General features: G+C 46.4%; 1 protein-coding gene across 5 annotated transcripts in view; it reads left to right on the forward strand.

Moving 5' to 3' along the window:
• The first annotated feature begins 890 nt into the window (after positions 1 to 890).
• TPP2 (tripeptidyl peptidase 2) overlaps positions 891 to 15,469 on the forward strand; it is a 58,277-nt gene continuing 43,698 nt past the window's right edge. For all 5 annotated transcript variants that reach the window (XR_015138447.1, XR_015138448.1, XM_086330527.1 and 2 more), the window contains exons 1-3: positions 891 to 1,151; positions 8,357 to 8,485; positions 14,143 to 14,238. Coding sequence is in view for 3 of the 5 variants with exons in the window: in XM_086330527.1 (XP_086186653.1) it covers positions 987 to 1,151; positions 8,357 to 8,485; positions 14,143 to 14,238 (390 nt within the window). In the remaining 2 variants the exon portion in view is untranslated. The remainder of the gene's footprint in view (positions 1,152 to 8,356; positions 8,486 to 14,142; positions 14,239 to 15,469) is intronic.

The raw sequence follows: 15,469 nt of genomic DNA on the forward strand, positions 1-15,469 counted from the left end.
ATCAACCAGGAACACCAACTTAAAGAGAGAGTCGGGGCGGGGGGGGGGGGGGGGGTGGGGGGCAGAAAAAAGAAAAAAAAAATGTTTTTCAGAAATCCCGGAAGCCCAGGGTAAGGCAGGAGGATAGGAGGGGCCCCTTTGCGATGCTACTTTGTTACTGGCTACAGAGGCCGATGGAATGGCCAGCAACCCGCTTCCTGTTGACTGCAGACTGCAGCCCTGGCCCGTGCCCACCACCACCACCATCCTTCAAAGGGACACACCTTCGAGACGGGAACACCAGCCCGATACCACTAAATCAAAGAGCTCCCAACCAGAAAAATCACTTCCACTCTCCCAAATCAAAAAATTGGTCTCCTGGCTTTTCGCCAATATCCGATACGCCTAAGGAGTTTAAGCGAGCTCGCGTGGGCTCCCTTTGCTCGGGGTCCACCCGGAGGGTTCCGCCGCAGCTGACCGCAGTTTCATTCATCCACCCCTGCACGTTCAGAAACCATCGACTGTCAGAAGGGGGCTTCCCGCTTCTCCAGAGGGCAAGCCCCCACTTCCTTCTCTGTCCCCCGCGGTGGGGCGGGGATACGCGGACCCTCTGCTTAAGAAGCCGGCCCGCCCCTTAAAAAAAACAAAAACAAAATCCCCGCCCCGCACTTCTCTCTGGTTTAAGGCCCCCCGGGGGCTCCTGCCCCCTAAGCCCTCCAGCCCCCTAAGCCCTCCGGCCACGCCTCAGGCTCCGCCCCCTTCTCTGCGGCCCCGGGTACCTCTCGGGCTCGGCTTCCGGAGAGCGGCGCCGTCGGCTCTGACGTAGCGGCGCGGGATTGGCCAGCCCTCCCTGGAGGCTCGGCTATTGGCCGGACGCTGGCCCCGCCCACCCCGACCGCACCTCCCCTCTTAGCCCAGGCCCGTGGCCGCCCGGGTTGTCCTCGCGCCGCCGCTTGTCCGCGCGCCGCCCGGCCGTTTGCCTCCCCGCCACCCTGCAGCCTACGTCCATGGCCACCGCCGCGACCGAGGAGCCCTTCCCCTTCCACGGCCTCCTCCCGAAGAAGGAGACCGGGGCCGCGGCCTTCCTGTGCCGCTACCCGGAGTATGACGGGCGAGGGGTGCTCATCGCCGTCCTGGACACGGGGGTCGACCCCGGGGCCCCGGGCATGCAGGTGCGGCTGCCGCCAAGGGCCCCAGCGCAGGGGTCGGGGGCGGCGAGGGGACGCGGGCCTCGGAGCCCTGCTGTGCGGCCGAGGGCGAGCCGGGTGCCGGGAGGAAATCTTGAGCTGGGAGGCGCGGGGCGCCGGGGCTGGGCCCCGATGCCGGCCCAGACAAAGCGGAGGGGCCCGGCGCGGTCGGACGGGGCGCCGATCGTCGACCCCCCCACCCCCGGGAAGTCCCTTCCAGTCTGGGCGCCGCCAGGCCCCGGGGCCCGCGGGCTCCCTCCTACCCAGCCCAGCGCCCTCCTCCGCCGCCGCGGCTGCCTCGTGGACCCGAGCGACCAGTGCCCGTTATTTACCATTTTATTATCCTCGGGAGGGTGGTGTGGTGCTGGTGGGGAGGCTACAGAGAAGAGGCAAATCAGAACTTTAAGTGGCTTTTTTTTTTCTCCTGTTTTTTCTCACTGTCGTTCGGGTGATTTGATTTGGGGTGGAATGGTTTGTTGTTTTTTTTTAATCTAGAAACAACGAAAGCCGCCGGTTTCAAGAAGATAAGTCAACTTCCGGAATTGTTTCCTCCGGTAGTTTTCTGTGTGCTATTTTTAAACCCTCTTCTGCAGTGTACTTGTTTAGGGTCAGCTGAAACGCAGGGCTTATTAGGCTTTTACGTAAAGAAGAAGCCGATTGAGTTTTTTTTTTTTTGCGAACTCTTCCAGGGTGCATTCAATTATGCTTGCTTTTTTTTTTTTTTAATTTTTCAACCTCAAAATGTAAGACCACGTACTTTGTGATTTTTTAAAAGACGATTTTGTTTGGCCTTCGGCACCTTTGGAATCGCTGAATCAAGGTACCCTTGTGAAAAAGGTAATTTTTTTAAAACGTTGTATCTCCGTTGAAAGCCTTCTGATTAAAGTTTTCAAAGTTTGGCTTTTGTAAATTTAGCCTTAGACTTGCAGGGAAACCCAGTAGTCAGCAGAACCTCACCGTTGCTCAAGGTCCCATCTCTGGGACGTCTAAAGTAGCTGGTTGCTGATCTCTTCCCCTGTGTCAGCCCTTCACCTGTATGTCTTAAAACCCTGAAGTTGAGGGATTCTCTTCCTCACCCATGCCTCCGCCCTCTCAAATCCTTGATTGTGTTTTCTTATAAGTGAGATAGCATTTGGCAAGTTAGGGTGTAATTCAAGGGAAAGAGGAAACAGGTCCGCTCTGTAGAGAATCCCCCCCGGGGGGGTATCTTGCTTCCTCCCCTTAAAGCTCCTGGCCCTGTGGGCCGCTCTGGAGCCTCAAAAGAGAAGCAGGTGATGCCTTTCCTCCTGTGCTCGAGTGGTCCAGTTGTGTTAATAACTCAGGAGACTCACAGCAGTGACAGCCATCACCTCCTCGAGACTTTATTCCCGGGTAGTAATGGTTTCCATTCCGGGGTGGTGTGTGTGTTTCCTTTTTATAGGGATAAGTGGGAGGAGAACGGGTGGAGGACATGGTTCACTGGCTCTTTTGTCAGGATAATAAAGGGATCGGAAGAGTTTGGAGGAGTACTGTCTGGAGAAAAGACGCTTTTGTAGAATCTCCCAGACCTGCTCATCCCGTCATTCCGTTCCTCCCTCTATAAAGTATAGGCAGTGACTCTCATCCCACCGCCCTGCTCTGAAAATTGAGATGATTAGTTACCTGTGACTGTTTAAAGAGCTCAAGAAAAGCCTTCAAGAAACTCATGCTTTTAAGCAAGGCTTAAATAACCTTGAGGGAGTTTATGCTGGATCTTAAATCACCAGCTCTCTGAGGGATAAATGTGCGTTCGATGTGTGTGTGCTCAGTTGCTTCAGTTTTGTCCAACTCTTTATGACCCCATGGACCGTAGCCCGCCAGGCTCCTCCGTCCCTGGGATTCTCCAGCCAAGAATATTGGAGTGAGTTGCCATGCCCTCCTCCAGGAGATCTTCCTGACCCAGGGATTGAACCCTCATCTCTTAACTCTCCTGTTCTGGCAGGCAGGTTCTTTACCACTAGCACCACATGGGGAGCCCTTAGGTGTGTGCATGTAACAATAAATGTTTGCACGACAGTGTATTTGAAGGGAAATGAAAACTTAACTCTTACCTTCTAACAGCTTTGAGAGATTGGCCTAAACATGGCCATCCAAAAAGAATTCAATAAGGTGACTTGCAAACATGAGTGAATTTTTAAGGTTTTTTTTTTTTTACCCTCCTTACCTGTAACAAATGTGTTTTGTAGATCTGTGTATGCATCATTAAGGTAAGAAGGTAGATAGAAATAAAGTGGAAGGAGCCAGTGAAATAGGAAGAGGCTCTTGAACTGGACATTTGAAAAGCCAGTGAAGTCTGAGCAGAGGACTGGAGGTGCAAGGAGAACTTTGAGGAATATGGTGGAGAGTCCCGTTCTTTGGAGATAGCCTCGGGTTCAGTTCTTTTTTGTGACAGCGTGTAGGCTTGTTAAATGCAGAGGGTGGCAGGATGAGAGGAGTAATAATTAAATAAGTGGTTAAGTCTTTTCTGTAGCAGATATTCAGGCATCTACGGTTTTGCATTAAAAGATGCTGGAGTCGTGCAGACTGTAACTGTTAACAGAGATTGATCAGTGGGCCAACCAGAGTTCACGGAGGAGCGGCGGAGCTTGGACAGGACTTGGAATTCAGGGGCCTCCCGGCCACCACTGGTCATCCTCCACATTGCCAGAGTACCCTTCCTTAAAAACTAAGAAAAAACCCCGCCATCACACCCTTGCTTAATACCACAGTGACCCATTTGGGCCTCCCAGTTGTCTTTACATGAAAAGCCCCAGTCCTGAACTTTGCACTGGGCCATCGCCACCTGATTGCAGCTCCTTGCGTAACCTTGGTTCGCGTCTCAGCACTTCTGTCCCACGTCCCTGATCCTGGGCTTCCACCACCAACACTCACCCCTTCCCAGATCTTCCAGGTCTTTCCCCAGCGCATGCCGCTACACGTGGGGTTTAATCTGCCCGCAGGCCTTCTACAGGCACCTGTAAAGGCCTGTTTAATCCCGTAACCCCTGGCTGGGCCCTCACCTGTTACCTTTGGGGATATCTACTGATTTATTTCGGCCATCTCCCACCGCACGTGTTGTGTATTTTTGTGTATATGCCAACCGCTGTGTCAGGACCTGGGACTTCAAAGAGGGATAGGGCCCAGTCCCTGCTCACAGTTCCTTTTCTCTCTTTGCTCTCATAGCGGTTTATTCATATCCTCCTGTAGCACTTAGCATTTCGTTTTAGTCTCTTGCTTTTCATACCTTTTTCCTGGTTAAGTTAAAATTCCTCAAAAGCACCTATCCAGATTCATTTTCTGTGAAATGTGCTTGTGTTGAATGGGGGGAAAAATGTATATGTGTGATAATATCTGTAATTTCCTCATGGGGGAAAAAATATAATTTGGGGACAGAGGTTACAAGTAGTCCTGTAAATGTCTTTCTAATTTTGTATTCACTAAAATGTAATAGAGGGGGCTTCCCTGGTGACTCAGTGGTGAAGAATCCACCTGCCAATGCAGCAGATCCGAGTTAGATCCCTGGGTCCTCCCCTGGAGGAGGAAATGGCAACTTACTTCAATATTCTTGCCTGGAGAAATCCATGGACAGAAGCCAGCGGGCTACCATGGGGTCATCAGACACCACTTAGCGACTCAACAGCAAGACAGAGCACAGGGAAGAAACTATCACAGATGTGTGCTTGGTTACTAATAGCAGTGCTGCCGGATTTAAGTTTGCCTTTCCTGATTTCCTCCGAGCTGGGTTGTGTGTTCTTATGTGCCTTCCTGGACACTGTCCTTCATCTTTATTATTCATTGTCCTACGTCACTGTTCTCTTGTCTCATTTGTCTTCCCAGCTGGATTGTAAGCTTTCCGAAAGCAAAGCCTGTCTTACTCATTTTATCACTGTGTTCTTAGAACAAGAGTCATTTCGTAGTGTTTGTTTGCAAGATAACCATGCTTTGCTCACAGGAGCGTTTTCAGTGTTGTCCCTGAAATTTCAAGTGAGCGCTTGCTCCTTTACTGCAGTTTATGCAGAAAAATTGGCGAACTTCCCACTCTGATTCTGATCTTCTGTAAACCCTCGCCAACTTTGCCACAATAAGTGTTTCACTGGAGATAAAAAGTAGCTGAGGTTCTTGATGTTGGGGAAGATCCTTTGGGCAAGTTCTCTTCTCTTCAGTCAGCATCGCCCAGGAAGCATCTCTCAGTCTCCCACTCCATTCCCAGGGCTTATCACCTTTGCTCTTGTCACAGTGGCTGTGTCTTCAGTCCCCCGTGACCATCCAGTCCTCACAGTAGAGGGACAGCGGTCTCAGGTTAGCAGTGCAGTTTCCTCTCCTCCTCCTCGAGCTCCTTGCAGAACTCTCAGCCGGTTTGCCTTTCTAAAACCTTCCTACCCTTAAATTCCCTCTTGCATCTTCTCTCTAGTGGAGTAGGTCCCTTCACCTAATGATGAAGGGAGAAGTACACAGATAGAAAACCGTACATATGAGAATTTTTCATGGGTAAGAGAGAGGTCCTATTGAGTAAAGCTGATCGCAGTAGCAGATGCAGAATAAAGCACGAAATCCCGTCAGGCTCTCTTTCTTTGCTCTCACACTGATGAATGAGGTCTCTAATGAGAAGGATCCGTGTCGGACTTGTTAGCGATCTCTTACGATTCTTGATCTCAAGGCACTGATATTGTTTGCTTTTTTGAATGAGAAAATGAAGGCAAATGGTTTGTATTCTTAGTGCTATTATGCAGCTTTCAAATCACACACTTATTTGGAAAACGTTTTAAAATGGATTATTTGTGTATGGTCTTAACACATGATCCTAGCTAGTTTTATAGGAGAGTTTATAGGAGAGTTTGCACTTCCTTCTAGTGGTTTCTGTTTTTATCTTGTTAGATTCTTCATTCTTATATTTTCATTTCATGTTTGAAGATACTTAGCCAGTCCCTTCAAAATCAGTGTCTGATTTAAGTCTTATCATAATCTTGTCGGGGTTGGATGTGATTTCTGCCGTGACTTTTAATTATGATTTGGAGCCTTCTGAGTGTATTAGAATACTTATTCCTAATATAGACAGCCCCCGAGAAATAATCACCTAGTTTAAGAATTTTGTCACCTAAAAATAACAGCACTGCAGCCCCCGACAGAACTCTCAGCCCCTGGTTGGTCGATGATTGAAGTGAGATCTGAGATCCACCAGCCACCCCCTAATTTTCCCTTGTAAAGAAAAAAGCATGTGTGTTTCCTCCGTATAGCGAGCTCCCCGCTCCTCCTCTCCGGTGCACCGTAACTGCAGATTCTGAGGACCCTGCAGTGGTGGGTGTGTGTGTGGCGGCGGTGTGGCGGGAAAGACTCCAGGAATGGACCCTGCACTTCAGCTCAGCTCAAAGAGGGTGAATTCTCGGGTGCAGGGGGAATCTGCAGACTGGGCTCTTGGCACCCTGTAGGCATTTTTTTTTTTTTTACATTCCTGTTTCTCTCTTTTTTAATTAATTTGTTTTTAATTGGAGGTTAATTGCTTTCCAGTGTTGTGTTGGTGTCTGCCACGCATGAGCATGAGTCAGCCACGGGCACACGTGGGTCCCCTCCCTCTCGCACGTCCCTCCCTCCCACCTCCTACCCCTCGTGGGCACACAGCGCCGGCTTTGAGCTCCCTGCCTCGAGCTCCCTGCCTCATCCAGCAGATTCCCACTGGCTGGCTGTTCTTCTTTCTCTTGTGAGGGCAGGGGTCTTCTGTTTTCTATCTTTTTAAGGCCTCCGGACCTGATTCCCACTGCTCACTCAACACGTGTCTCTTGAATGTGACAAATCCCCTTGGCGAAGCTAGCCCAGAAAGAGCCCCAGCAGGGTCCCCCCCATAAGGGCAGTGGGGTGTTCAGTGTTACCGTGGGCTGCAGCAGTCGGAGGCCACCCCGCAGCTGAGGAAAATCCATCTTAATGCCGAGTAAGGAGTGTCAGGCTGTCCAAGAAGCCAGGAGCCTCATGTACCTGACAGACGCTGCCGGGTTTGGAGTAATTTGGGGAATAAGACAGACACGGCCCTCCCCCCGGTGCAGCCTCCCTTCCACTAGTGCGAATCGGGGAAGAGTCCCAGCCGTGATTACGAAGTGAGTGGAGTTCTGCAAAGGCCCCACGGTACCGTGAGGAGGAATGATTGGGTTTAGGGTGACGAGCGCTTAGACCAGGCCAGCAGGGAGGTCTCTGTGAAGGGGCAGCGTTCTCTAGAAAACGGGGTCCCTGAGACGAGACCAGGACCCTGTGAACAACTGAAGGGACAGACAGTTCTCAGCAGAAGGCCCTGGTGCAGGAAGGTGGCGGCCATGGCCGACAAGTGGAAAGCAGGCCAAGTGGTCTGGGTCGGGAGGGTGCGCCTGTTGATCCTGGAGGGCCTCCCGGGGGTGGCATCCCGTTCGGAAGGCAGGAGGTGACGGTGGTGGAGAAGCTCAGGATGCCCGTGTGATCATCCAGAGAAGGTGGGTCTGAACCGCACTTCAGAGGTAGAATGAAGGACCTCGGGAAGCTGGCTGTGAGCACTAAACTAGAGAGGCTGAGAAGGCCTTCCTGCGTTTCTGGCTTGGGCACCCGAGTGGGTGTTGGCTTCCTGGGCTGGCAAGGCCTGGGGAGGGGGCAAGTGTGAGTGGTGAGTCTGAACCTGACTTAAGAAGTTTGAGTGCTAGTGTGGGCTCCAGTAATGAAATGTTAGTAAGCGTTTTTCCCTTCAAGCTTTGTACTCATCCAGCCCCAAACTCACCTTCTTCAGATCTCTCTTCAAAAATGTTAGCGTTCTCAACGAGACCTTTCTTGAGCAGCCTCGTTAGCGCTGAATGCCCCATACCACCTGTCTCCTTTCCCTGCCTGATTTTCTTGGTTGTAGTGATTACCGACTGGCATGTTGTATATTTCTTGGTTTATTGAGTCCATATAACACAAAGTCTTTGAGGTCAAGAATTTTCTGTACTGTACACCTAGTGGAGTATGGCCTATGGTAAGTGCTCAGGAAGTATTTACCTAAATATATGACTATGTTTTCTTGAGAGTATTTGTCAAGCTTTTGGCTTAAAACCATTCAGTTCCCTTTTTCAAATGAATGCAGGTTTTATAGGATATTTTATGTATTGGGACGTGTACACACACACACATTTGGGGGTTGGCATTGCTTTCAGAATAAAAACTGGATTCCATAATTCATATTTTAATGGTCTCTTAATCTTCAGGTTACAACTGATGGGAAACCGAAAATCATCGATATCATCGACACAACGGGAAGTGGCGACGTGAACACGGCCACGGTGGTGGAGCCAAAGGATGGTGAAATTGTTGGTCTTTCAGGAAGGGTGCTCAAGGTTGGAGCCTTTATCTTTTCACTGATTTTTTCTCTTTATTTTTTTGTGCTGTCACCTCAAGGCATCTTATGTTTTTACCTTACGTTCCGTGGGGTAATGTTGATTACCTGTTGCTGTGTCACAGATCACCCCGAGACGTCATGCTTTCAAGCCTCAAACGTTCACGGCTTCTGTGCGTCAGGAAAGCAACACAGTAAAGTCTTCACGTTTCTCTGACTTAGCTGTGCTCTGGTTAAATAACTTATGTTCTAATTCTGCTTCTTCCAAATAGCACGTAAACTGCCGATGGCTGACGTCTAATTCTTCCGCCAGTGTGAGATCAGCTGCTGCTCAGGTGCTTTGAGGATGCTCGTCCTCTCATTCTCTAAGGATTCTATTATTGCTAAGCCGTCTTGAGTAACTGGTGGTCGGTTACTTACGGCCAGTAGTAGTTAGGGGAACAGATAAGAGCAAAAAAGTGAATAGAAGCAGACGCCTTTCATGATTAATTGTACAGGCAAAAAGAAAAGTGACAAGGCACATATGCACAGTTGAATGAGTAGTTTAAGTGAACACCGCTTTGCCTGCTATAGATAAGGCAGAGCCTTGCCTCAGGACTTCACTGTGTTCTCCAGATCACAACGGATTTTGGCTTTTGTGAAATCAGTTCTTTGCTTTCCTTTACGGCTTTACCACCTCTGTGCGGATTCATGGGATCTATTGGTAGTTTTGCCTGTTTGTGGGCTTTATATGAATGGCCTCACTTCCGTGTCATTTTGTGTCCTCTGTTCCTGGGTGTTTATGAGATGCATGAGATTGAGCCCTGATTCGCGTGGGGCAGTGATGTGTTCGGTTTCATTGCTGTCTCTGGGACATGGTTGTACCACGGGGTGTCCGTTGTGCTGGGAACAGTTGTTTCCGCTTTGGGACTGTCACAGTTCTTGAGAAAACGTTCTTGCAGACATACTCTGCGCACCCATGCGCAGGGAGCTCTAGGATGCGTGCCTGGGAGTGGGATTGCTGAGTCATAGAGACACCTTTCCTGGGTGGTACACCTTCACCAGTTTTCCAGCTGGGTGTACTGAAATACGTCTCCACTAGCAATGTGGAGGCCTCTTAGTAGCTGTGCTGCTACCAGTTGATGTTTTCAGGCTTTTTAATTTTTGCGAATAGCTTAGAATTTAGCTGTATCACTTTGTAGTTTTAATTTGTGTTTCTCCGACGACTATTAAGATTGAGCCCCTTCTCGTGTGTCACTTAGGCGTCTGGATCTTCTCTTTTGTGAAGTGCCCCTCCGCGTGCCTTTGCTGGTGGTTTTGAATCCTGAGTCGTCCGTCACTTTCTTCCTCGTGTGTGGGGTGACCTGTCCTTGGGTCACATATGTTTCGGGTGTCTTTTCCCACTCTGTGCTCGTTTTCACCTTCCAGGCGATGTTTCTTCATGCGTAGGACATCAAATCTTTTGTAGTTGGAAATCAGCCCTTTGCCTTTCTGGTTAGGGCTTTTTGTGTCTTACGAAATCCTTCCTCCAGCTGACAATGAGTGAGAAGTACCAGCCCTTAACTTCACAGACCAAAGGGAAACGAACACCCCCAAACCTGCCACCAGACCAGCCACAGATGAGAGTAGGGCCCTGGCCAGCACTTCAGTTGAACCCAAGTGGAGGATCCAGACCAGCTTCTGATTGACAGAATGTGTAAGACAGGAAATGTGTGTTCTTTTAAATCACATTTGTGGTAATTCGTAACACAGCAGTAACTAATAGACTCGGCAGAAGATGTACAAGCTGTAAAAAACACTCAGATGGATATTTTAGAACTGAAATATTTTTATGATAGGTGAAACTTTTTTTAAGACAACATCTTAAGACAACATCACTGGAAGGATGCAGTAGCAGAAAGCAGATGACAGAAGAGTCTGAGCGAACTTTAAGATCAACCAATAGAAAATAACCATTCTGAATAACGAAGAGAAACACTGGGAAGTAACGAACTTAGCTTGAGGAACTTGTGGGTCAGTAATGAATGGTCAGATATTTGCATCATTAGACCCTAAGAAAGATGGGAAAGGGGTGTGCTGCGGGGAAAAAAAATTGGGGGAGAGGTTCTCCCAAGTTTGGCAAAGATACCAACCTACTAATTCCAGAAGCTGAGTGAACCCCAAATAGGATAAACTGAAAGGGATTCATGCCCGGAAACATCCAATCAGATTGCCAAAAATAGCCGGGAAAAAGTGACCCACTATATAGAGATGGGAAGGATTGATTGACTTCGGCCTTCTCATCAGAATCCTAGGGTGTGGCGTGACATTTTTCCAGTGCAGAAAGAAAGGATCTGTCGATCCCAGATTCTATATGCACTGAAAATATGTTCAGGGGAAGAGGGTGAAATAAAGACATTCCCAGATAAAGTAAAAGTAAGAGTATTTATAGCCAGCAGATACACTTTTTAAAAATAGTTAAAAAAAAAAAGACTTTTCAAAGGAAAACATGGGGCAGCAGAAATGAAGGACAAGCAAAAGAAACTGTAAAGGTCTTGAGTAAATATGATCACCTGCTTTCATTTTTTTTAAATTGTATTTGATAGCAAAGAAAAAAACCCTTCCTGACCTGAAATCAGGATATTCTCCCATTTTTATTTTCTAAAGGCATCCATCATTTTTCTTTTCTTGTTTGTTCTAGAATTCACCTGAAATTGATTTAACACTTTGTTTAAAATAGGAGTCCCTATATTCTTTTTTTCCATCTGAACACCCACTCGTCCCACCGCATGTGTTAAAAGTCCATAGTTTGCCCACCAATTTTCAGTGCCGGCTTTTACTTTGCAGCCTTCAAAACGTGGTGACTTTTGGCTTCTAAAGCCTCATTTCCCATTCTTTGTCGTTAGGATTTTTGGTTTTTTCCTTTTCCTTATTCTACTTTTAGCAGCATTTGGAAGGAAGCACAGTGCCTTTTAAAGTTCTGCCTCATTTAACTTGAAGTCATTTTTCAAATCATCACTTTTTAGCCTAGTTTAGGCTAGTTCAGAGACCGTGAATGCCTCAGCCACACTTCACATCGAATTTAGGTGCAGTGACAGCTGAAGGGAGAGGGTCCCTGTGTCCACCCCGACCGTGAGGCTGACAAGTCTGAAGTACCGTTTTGAGGCAAAAAACTCAACATAATTTTCTTGCATGGAATGTCAACAACTCACGGTGACAGTTGTCTCATTGAGAAAACCTTTAGTTCATTAAACAGCCTTTCTTTAAAAGAGTCAGTAAAATGAGGTGTAATTAGTAATTAAAGAAATTCTGTTTCTTGTTTGAGAATCACTCTTATCACATTGTTAGTTACTATGTAATTAAAACTCTTTTAAAGAGAGCAGCTTAAAATGGTAAAAAATAAATGAAATGCTTTGATTTTTAAGAGAGACCCAAAATAACTTCATTTGTATGGAATACTCAAATATGTAAAATAACATATTCTCCGATGGCCTCAGAGTAAAGGTAGCTGAGCACAGAAGAACTGATGCTTTTGGACTGTGGTGTTGGAGAAGATTCTTGAGAGTCCCTTGGTTTGCAAGGAAATCAAACCAGTCAATCCTAAAGGAAATCAACCCTGAATATTCACTGGAAGGATTGATGCTGAAACTGAAGCTCCAATACTTTGGCCACCTAATATGAAGAGCCCACTCATTTGAAAAGACCCTGATGCTGGGAAAGATTGAGGGCAGGAGGAAAGGGGATGACAGAAGACGAGGTGGTTGGATGGCATCGCTGACTCAATGGACATGAGTCTGAGCAAGCACCAGGAGATGGTGATGGACAGGGAGGCCTGGCGTGCTGCAGTCGATGGGGTCACAAAGAGTAGGACTCAACTGAGCAACTGAACAACAAGCAACAGAGCTAGCTTTAACATGGTGAAGGTTAACTAGTAGAACCGTGATTATGCATAATTTTTATTTTCTTATTTTTTTGTTTTAGTTACATTTTTGTAACTAACTAGTCCACATGTACTGTGAAGAAAATGCGTGGTAGCAGTTTGAGAAATATCTGGTTCGTGGTCCCTGCAGAATTTAGTCTTGCTTTACTTCAACACAAATTATGTCTACTCATTATTTTTATTGTATTATATACATAGTTTAAGTAATTGTGATTGTCTCAACACCTGATTATTTTGCAGTTACTTTGATCGGTTATTTCATTTAATCCTTTGGCATTTCACAGCTTTTCGTAATCTCTGCACAAAGGAGTTGTCAGTAGCATATGGGAACAAAGCCACCTGGGTGGTGGGACACCTGTGATTAAACAGGCTTGTGGCTGCTCACTCTTTTATTGTTGCAACACGTTATTATTGTGTGTCATGGATGTTGCGAGAATAAGAATCTCTATTATCTAAAGAAGGCTGGTCAGTTTTGAATGAAAAGTGCTAATTTGTATGCCAGCATGTTTAAAATTTCATGAACTCTAGATGTCGTTGGTTCAGAAATGATGACTGATGTGCAGACTTTTTAAAAAAATTTTTTTTAAATTGAAGGATAATTGCTTTACAGTATGTGCAGGCTTTTGAAGGTCAGTAGATCTTGGAAGTTCTGTGCACAATTGTCTTCCTCTCTTGAGTTGTGAGAAAATTTCCTCCACAGGCTTCCTGCCTGGGGAATAGTCTGATGAAGAGGGACTTGAGGATCCGAGTCGAGTAGAGATCCTGCACAAGTGAGGACTGTGAGTCAGTCCACAGCTTCTGGTGGTTGTTAGTTCAGCTTCGTAACCTGTACACTTTAAAAGCTGTTTTTAGTGATCATGGGTCCTGAGATGATAGAATGTGAAGGGTCCCCATGGTCTTATTTGACAGTTAAAGTTGGTTGATGTTCACACAAATTCTTATTCATGGGACTTGTGAAGTAAAGATGATTTTCTTCCTTTTGCACATGAGGAAGTGGAAGCCCGTGGCTCCCGCCTGGTGAGGAGCAGAGTCTGGGCCATAGCCAGGTTTGTCTGGCTTTAAATTCTGTATCCTTTACACCAGGTTTTTGTCTCTTGATAGAACTAGATTCCAGCTTTCTTTTCAACCCTCCTGTTTGGGCCAGAAGTTTAATTTCTCTTTGCCTGTTTGCTTTCTCCATTTGTAAACTGGGCATGCTCTTTGTATTTTATGTAAATTAAAAGCTTGAAGTGTTATTTTTAAATACTTTGAGAGAGCAGGAAAGACTATTATAAGATGTTGTATGTAATTATCATAATTTTATAGAGCTTTTTTCTTAAGAACACAAAGAGCTCTTTTTATAGGCTCTGGGCCCATCCCTGTAGTATCTTGGAGGAGAGTGAAGTTCTTTTTCTTAGCGGGACATCCGAGGGCGGAGAGGTTCTGTAAGTTGCTTCCCTCCCCTGGTTGATGGGCAGTTGGGTGATGGGGGAGTGAGCTGTCCTGAGCGCTTGGGAACTGAATGTCTTAGCAGTTTAATGTGATGTTGATAGCCCTGCATAAACTGTAAAGCATTGTGTGAATGAAAGTACTCTAGTTAAGCTATCTCACTGTTGAGACAAAAGGAGCCAGAGATATGTTAAATGGCAACTTAGAGTATTAAAGATATGCTCTAAGGCGGCCTGCTTGAAGTTGAGCCCCAAGGACAGATTTTCCCCCAGGACTGCACCATTGGAATTGGGAAGCATTTAGTGAGTGAGAAATGTTCTTTTTTCCCATAGATTCCTGTGACCTGGACAAATCCCTCAGGCAGATATCACATTGGCATAAAAAATGGCTACGATTTCTATCCAAAGGCTCTCAAGGAAAGAATTCAGGTAACGGACAATCTAGTATCGATGACTTCTTCAGATTCTATTCAGACTGAAGAAAGAGACTTCCTTAGCTCTCACTAACCTGATGATTATTAAGGGGATCTGGAGACTTTCAAATGATATCTGCTTCAAGAAAGATGGTATCCGGTGAAATGTTACCCATTTGTGTTTCCTAATCTGAGATACATGGATAAGTTTAGGGAATCTGAAAACCTTGAAATTTTATTCACATTTTGTGTATTTGTGTTTTTCTGGGAAGAGGGATATGCTTTCATTGGACAATCAATTTAAAGCCTAGACTGCCTTATTTATTCCTGTTCCTGTCGTTTCTCTGGTAATTTTTCCCATTTTCCTAGTCTTTGCCTTGCTTTCTTGATCCCAGTTAGTGATGATTCAGAACTAGGGAAGGAAGTAACTCAGACCTAATGCAGCTGAAGGACGGGAAACATAGTCTGTCTTTGGAGAGCTAAGAATTGTAAAACCAGTGAGATGGAGCCTGCTTTATGACAGCACAGTCGACCTTTCGGTAGTCACGGGAGCGTTTGAAATGTTCATTATCCATCCATTATAGGAGCCACGAGCCACAAATAGCTATTGAGAACTTGAAATGTGGTTAGTATGACTAAGGAAGTGAAGTTTTAATTTTATGTAAGATTTTAAAGTAGTAAAACAAGATGTGATCCTTGCAAGTTGGGCCTTCAGGGTGAGACCCATGGGCCATGTAGTCTAGGGTTGTGATTTGCTTCTCCAGGGGTCAGTGAGCCAGTAAGAAGTTACTCAGTATTTTACATATAAATATTTACTTGGCAGATTCCAGTCATTCTGAAAAAAAAAAAAAAAAAATCAGAAAACAAATGTCATGTAACGCAACTTCTATTAGATACTATTTTGTTTTAATATTTCAGGCTGAAATGCACAGTATTTTTATGCATTACATTAAATTTAATCAGCCATGTTCAGGTATGGATTAGGTTCAAGCAGATCCCCTTTTTTAGTCCAGTGGAGTTGATTCTTTTACTGGAGAGGCTTTCTTTAACTAGCTGACTTCCAGTGGGAGGCACTGTGGTTCAAGACACTCGGGATGGCGGGAAGACCAGTTTCAGCAGCAAAGAACCATCAAGTCAACGAGGGTGGGAAAAAAGAACAGGCCAGGGAGGTGGGAGACAGGAAGTCCACCAGAGTGTAGCTGTGGGCTTACCCTGTCTTCTGCTTGCTCTTGGCTGAAGGCATTTCT

Source organism: Bos grunniens, chromosome 12, assembly GCF_055505025.1.
Source record: "Bos grunniens cultivar Pamir isolate PY7600 chromosome 12, Bosgru_T2T1.0, whole genome shotgun sequence".
NCBI classification, from domain to species: Eukaryota; Metazoa; Chordata; class Mammalia; order Artiodactyla; family Bovidae; genus Bos; species Bos grunniens.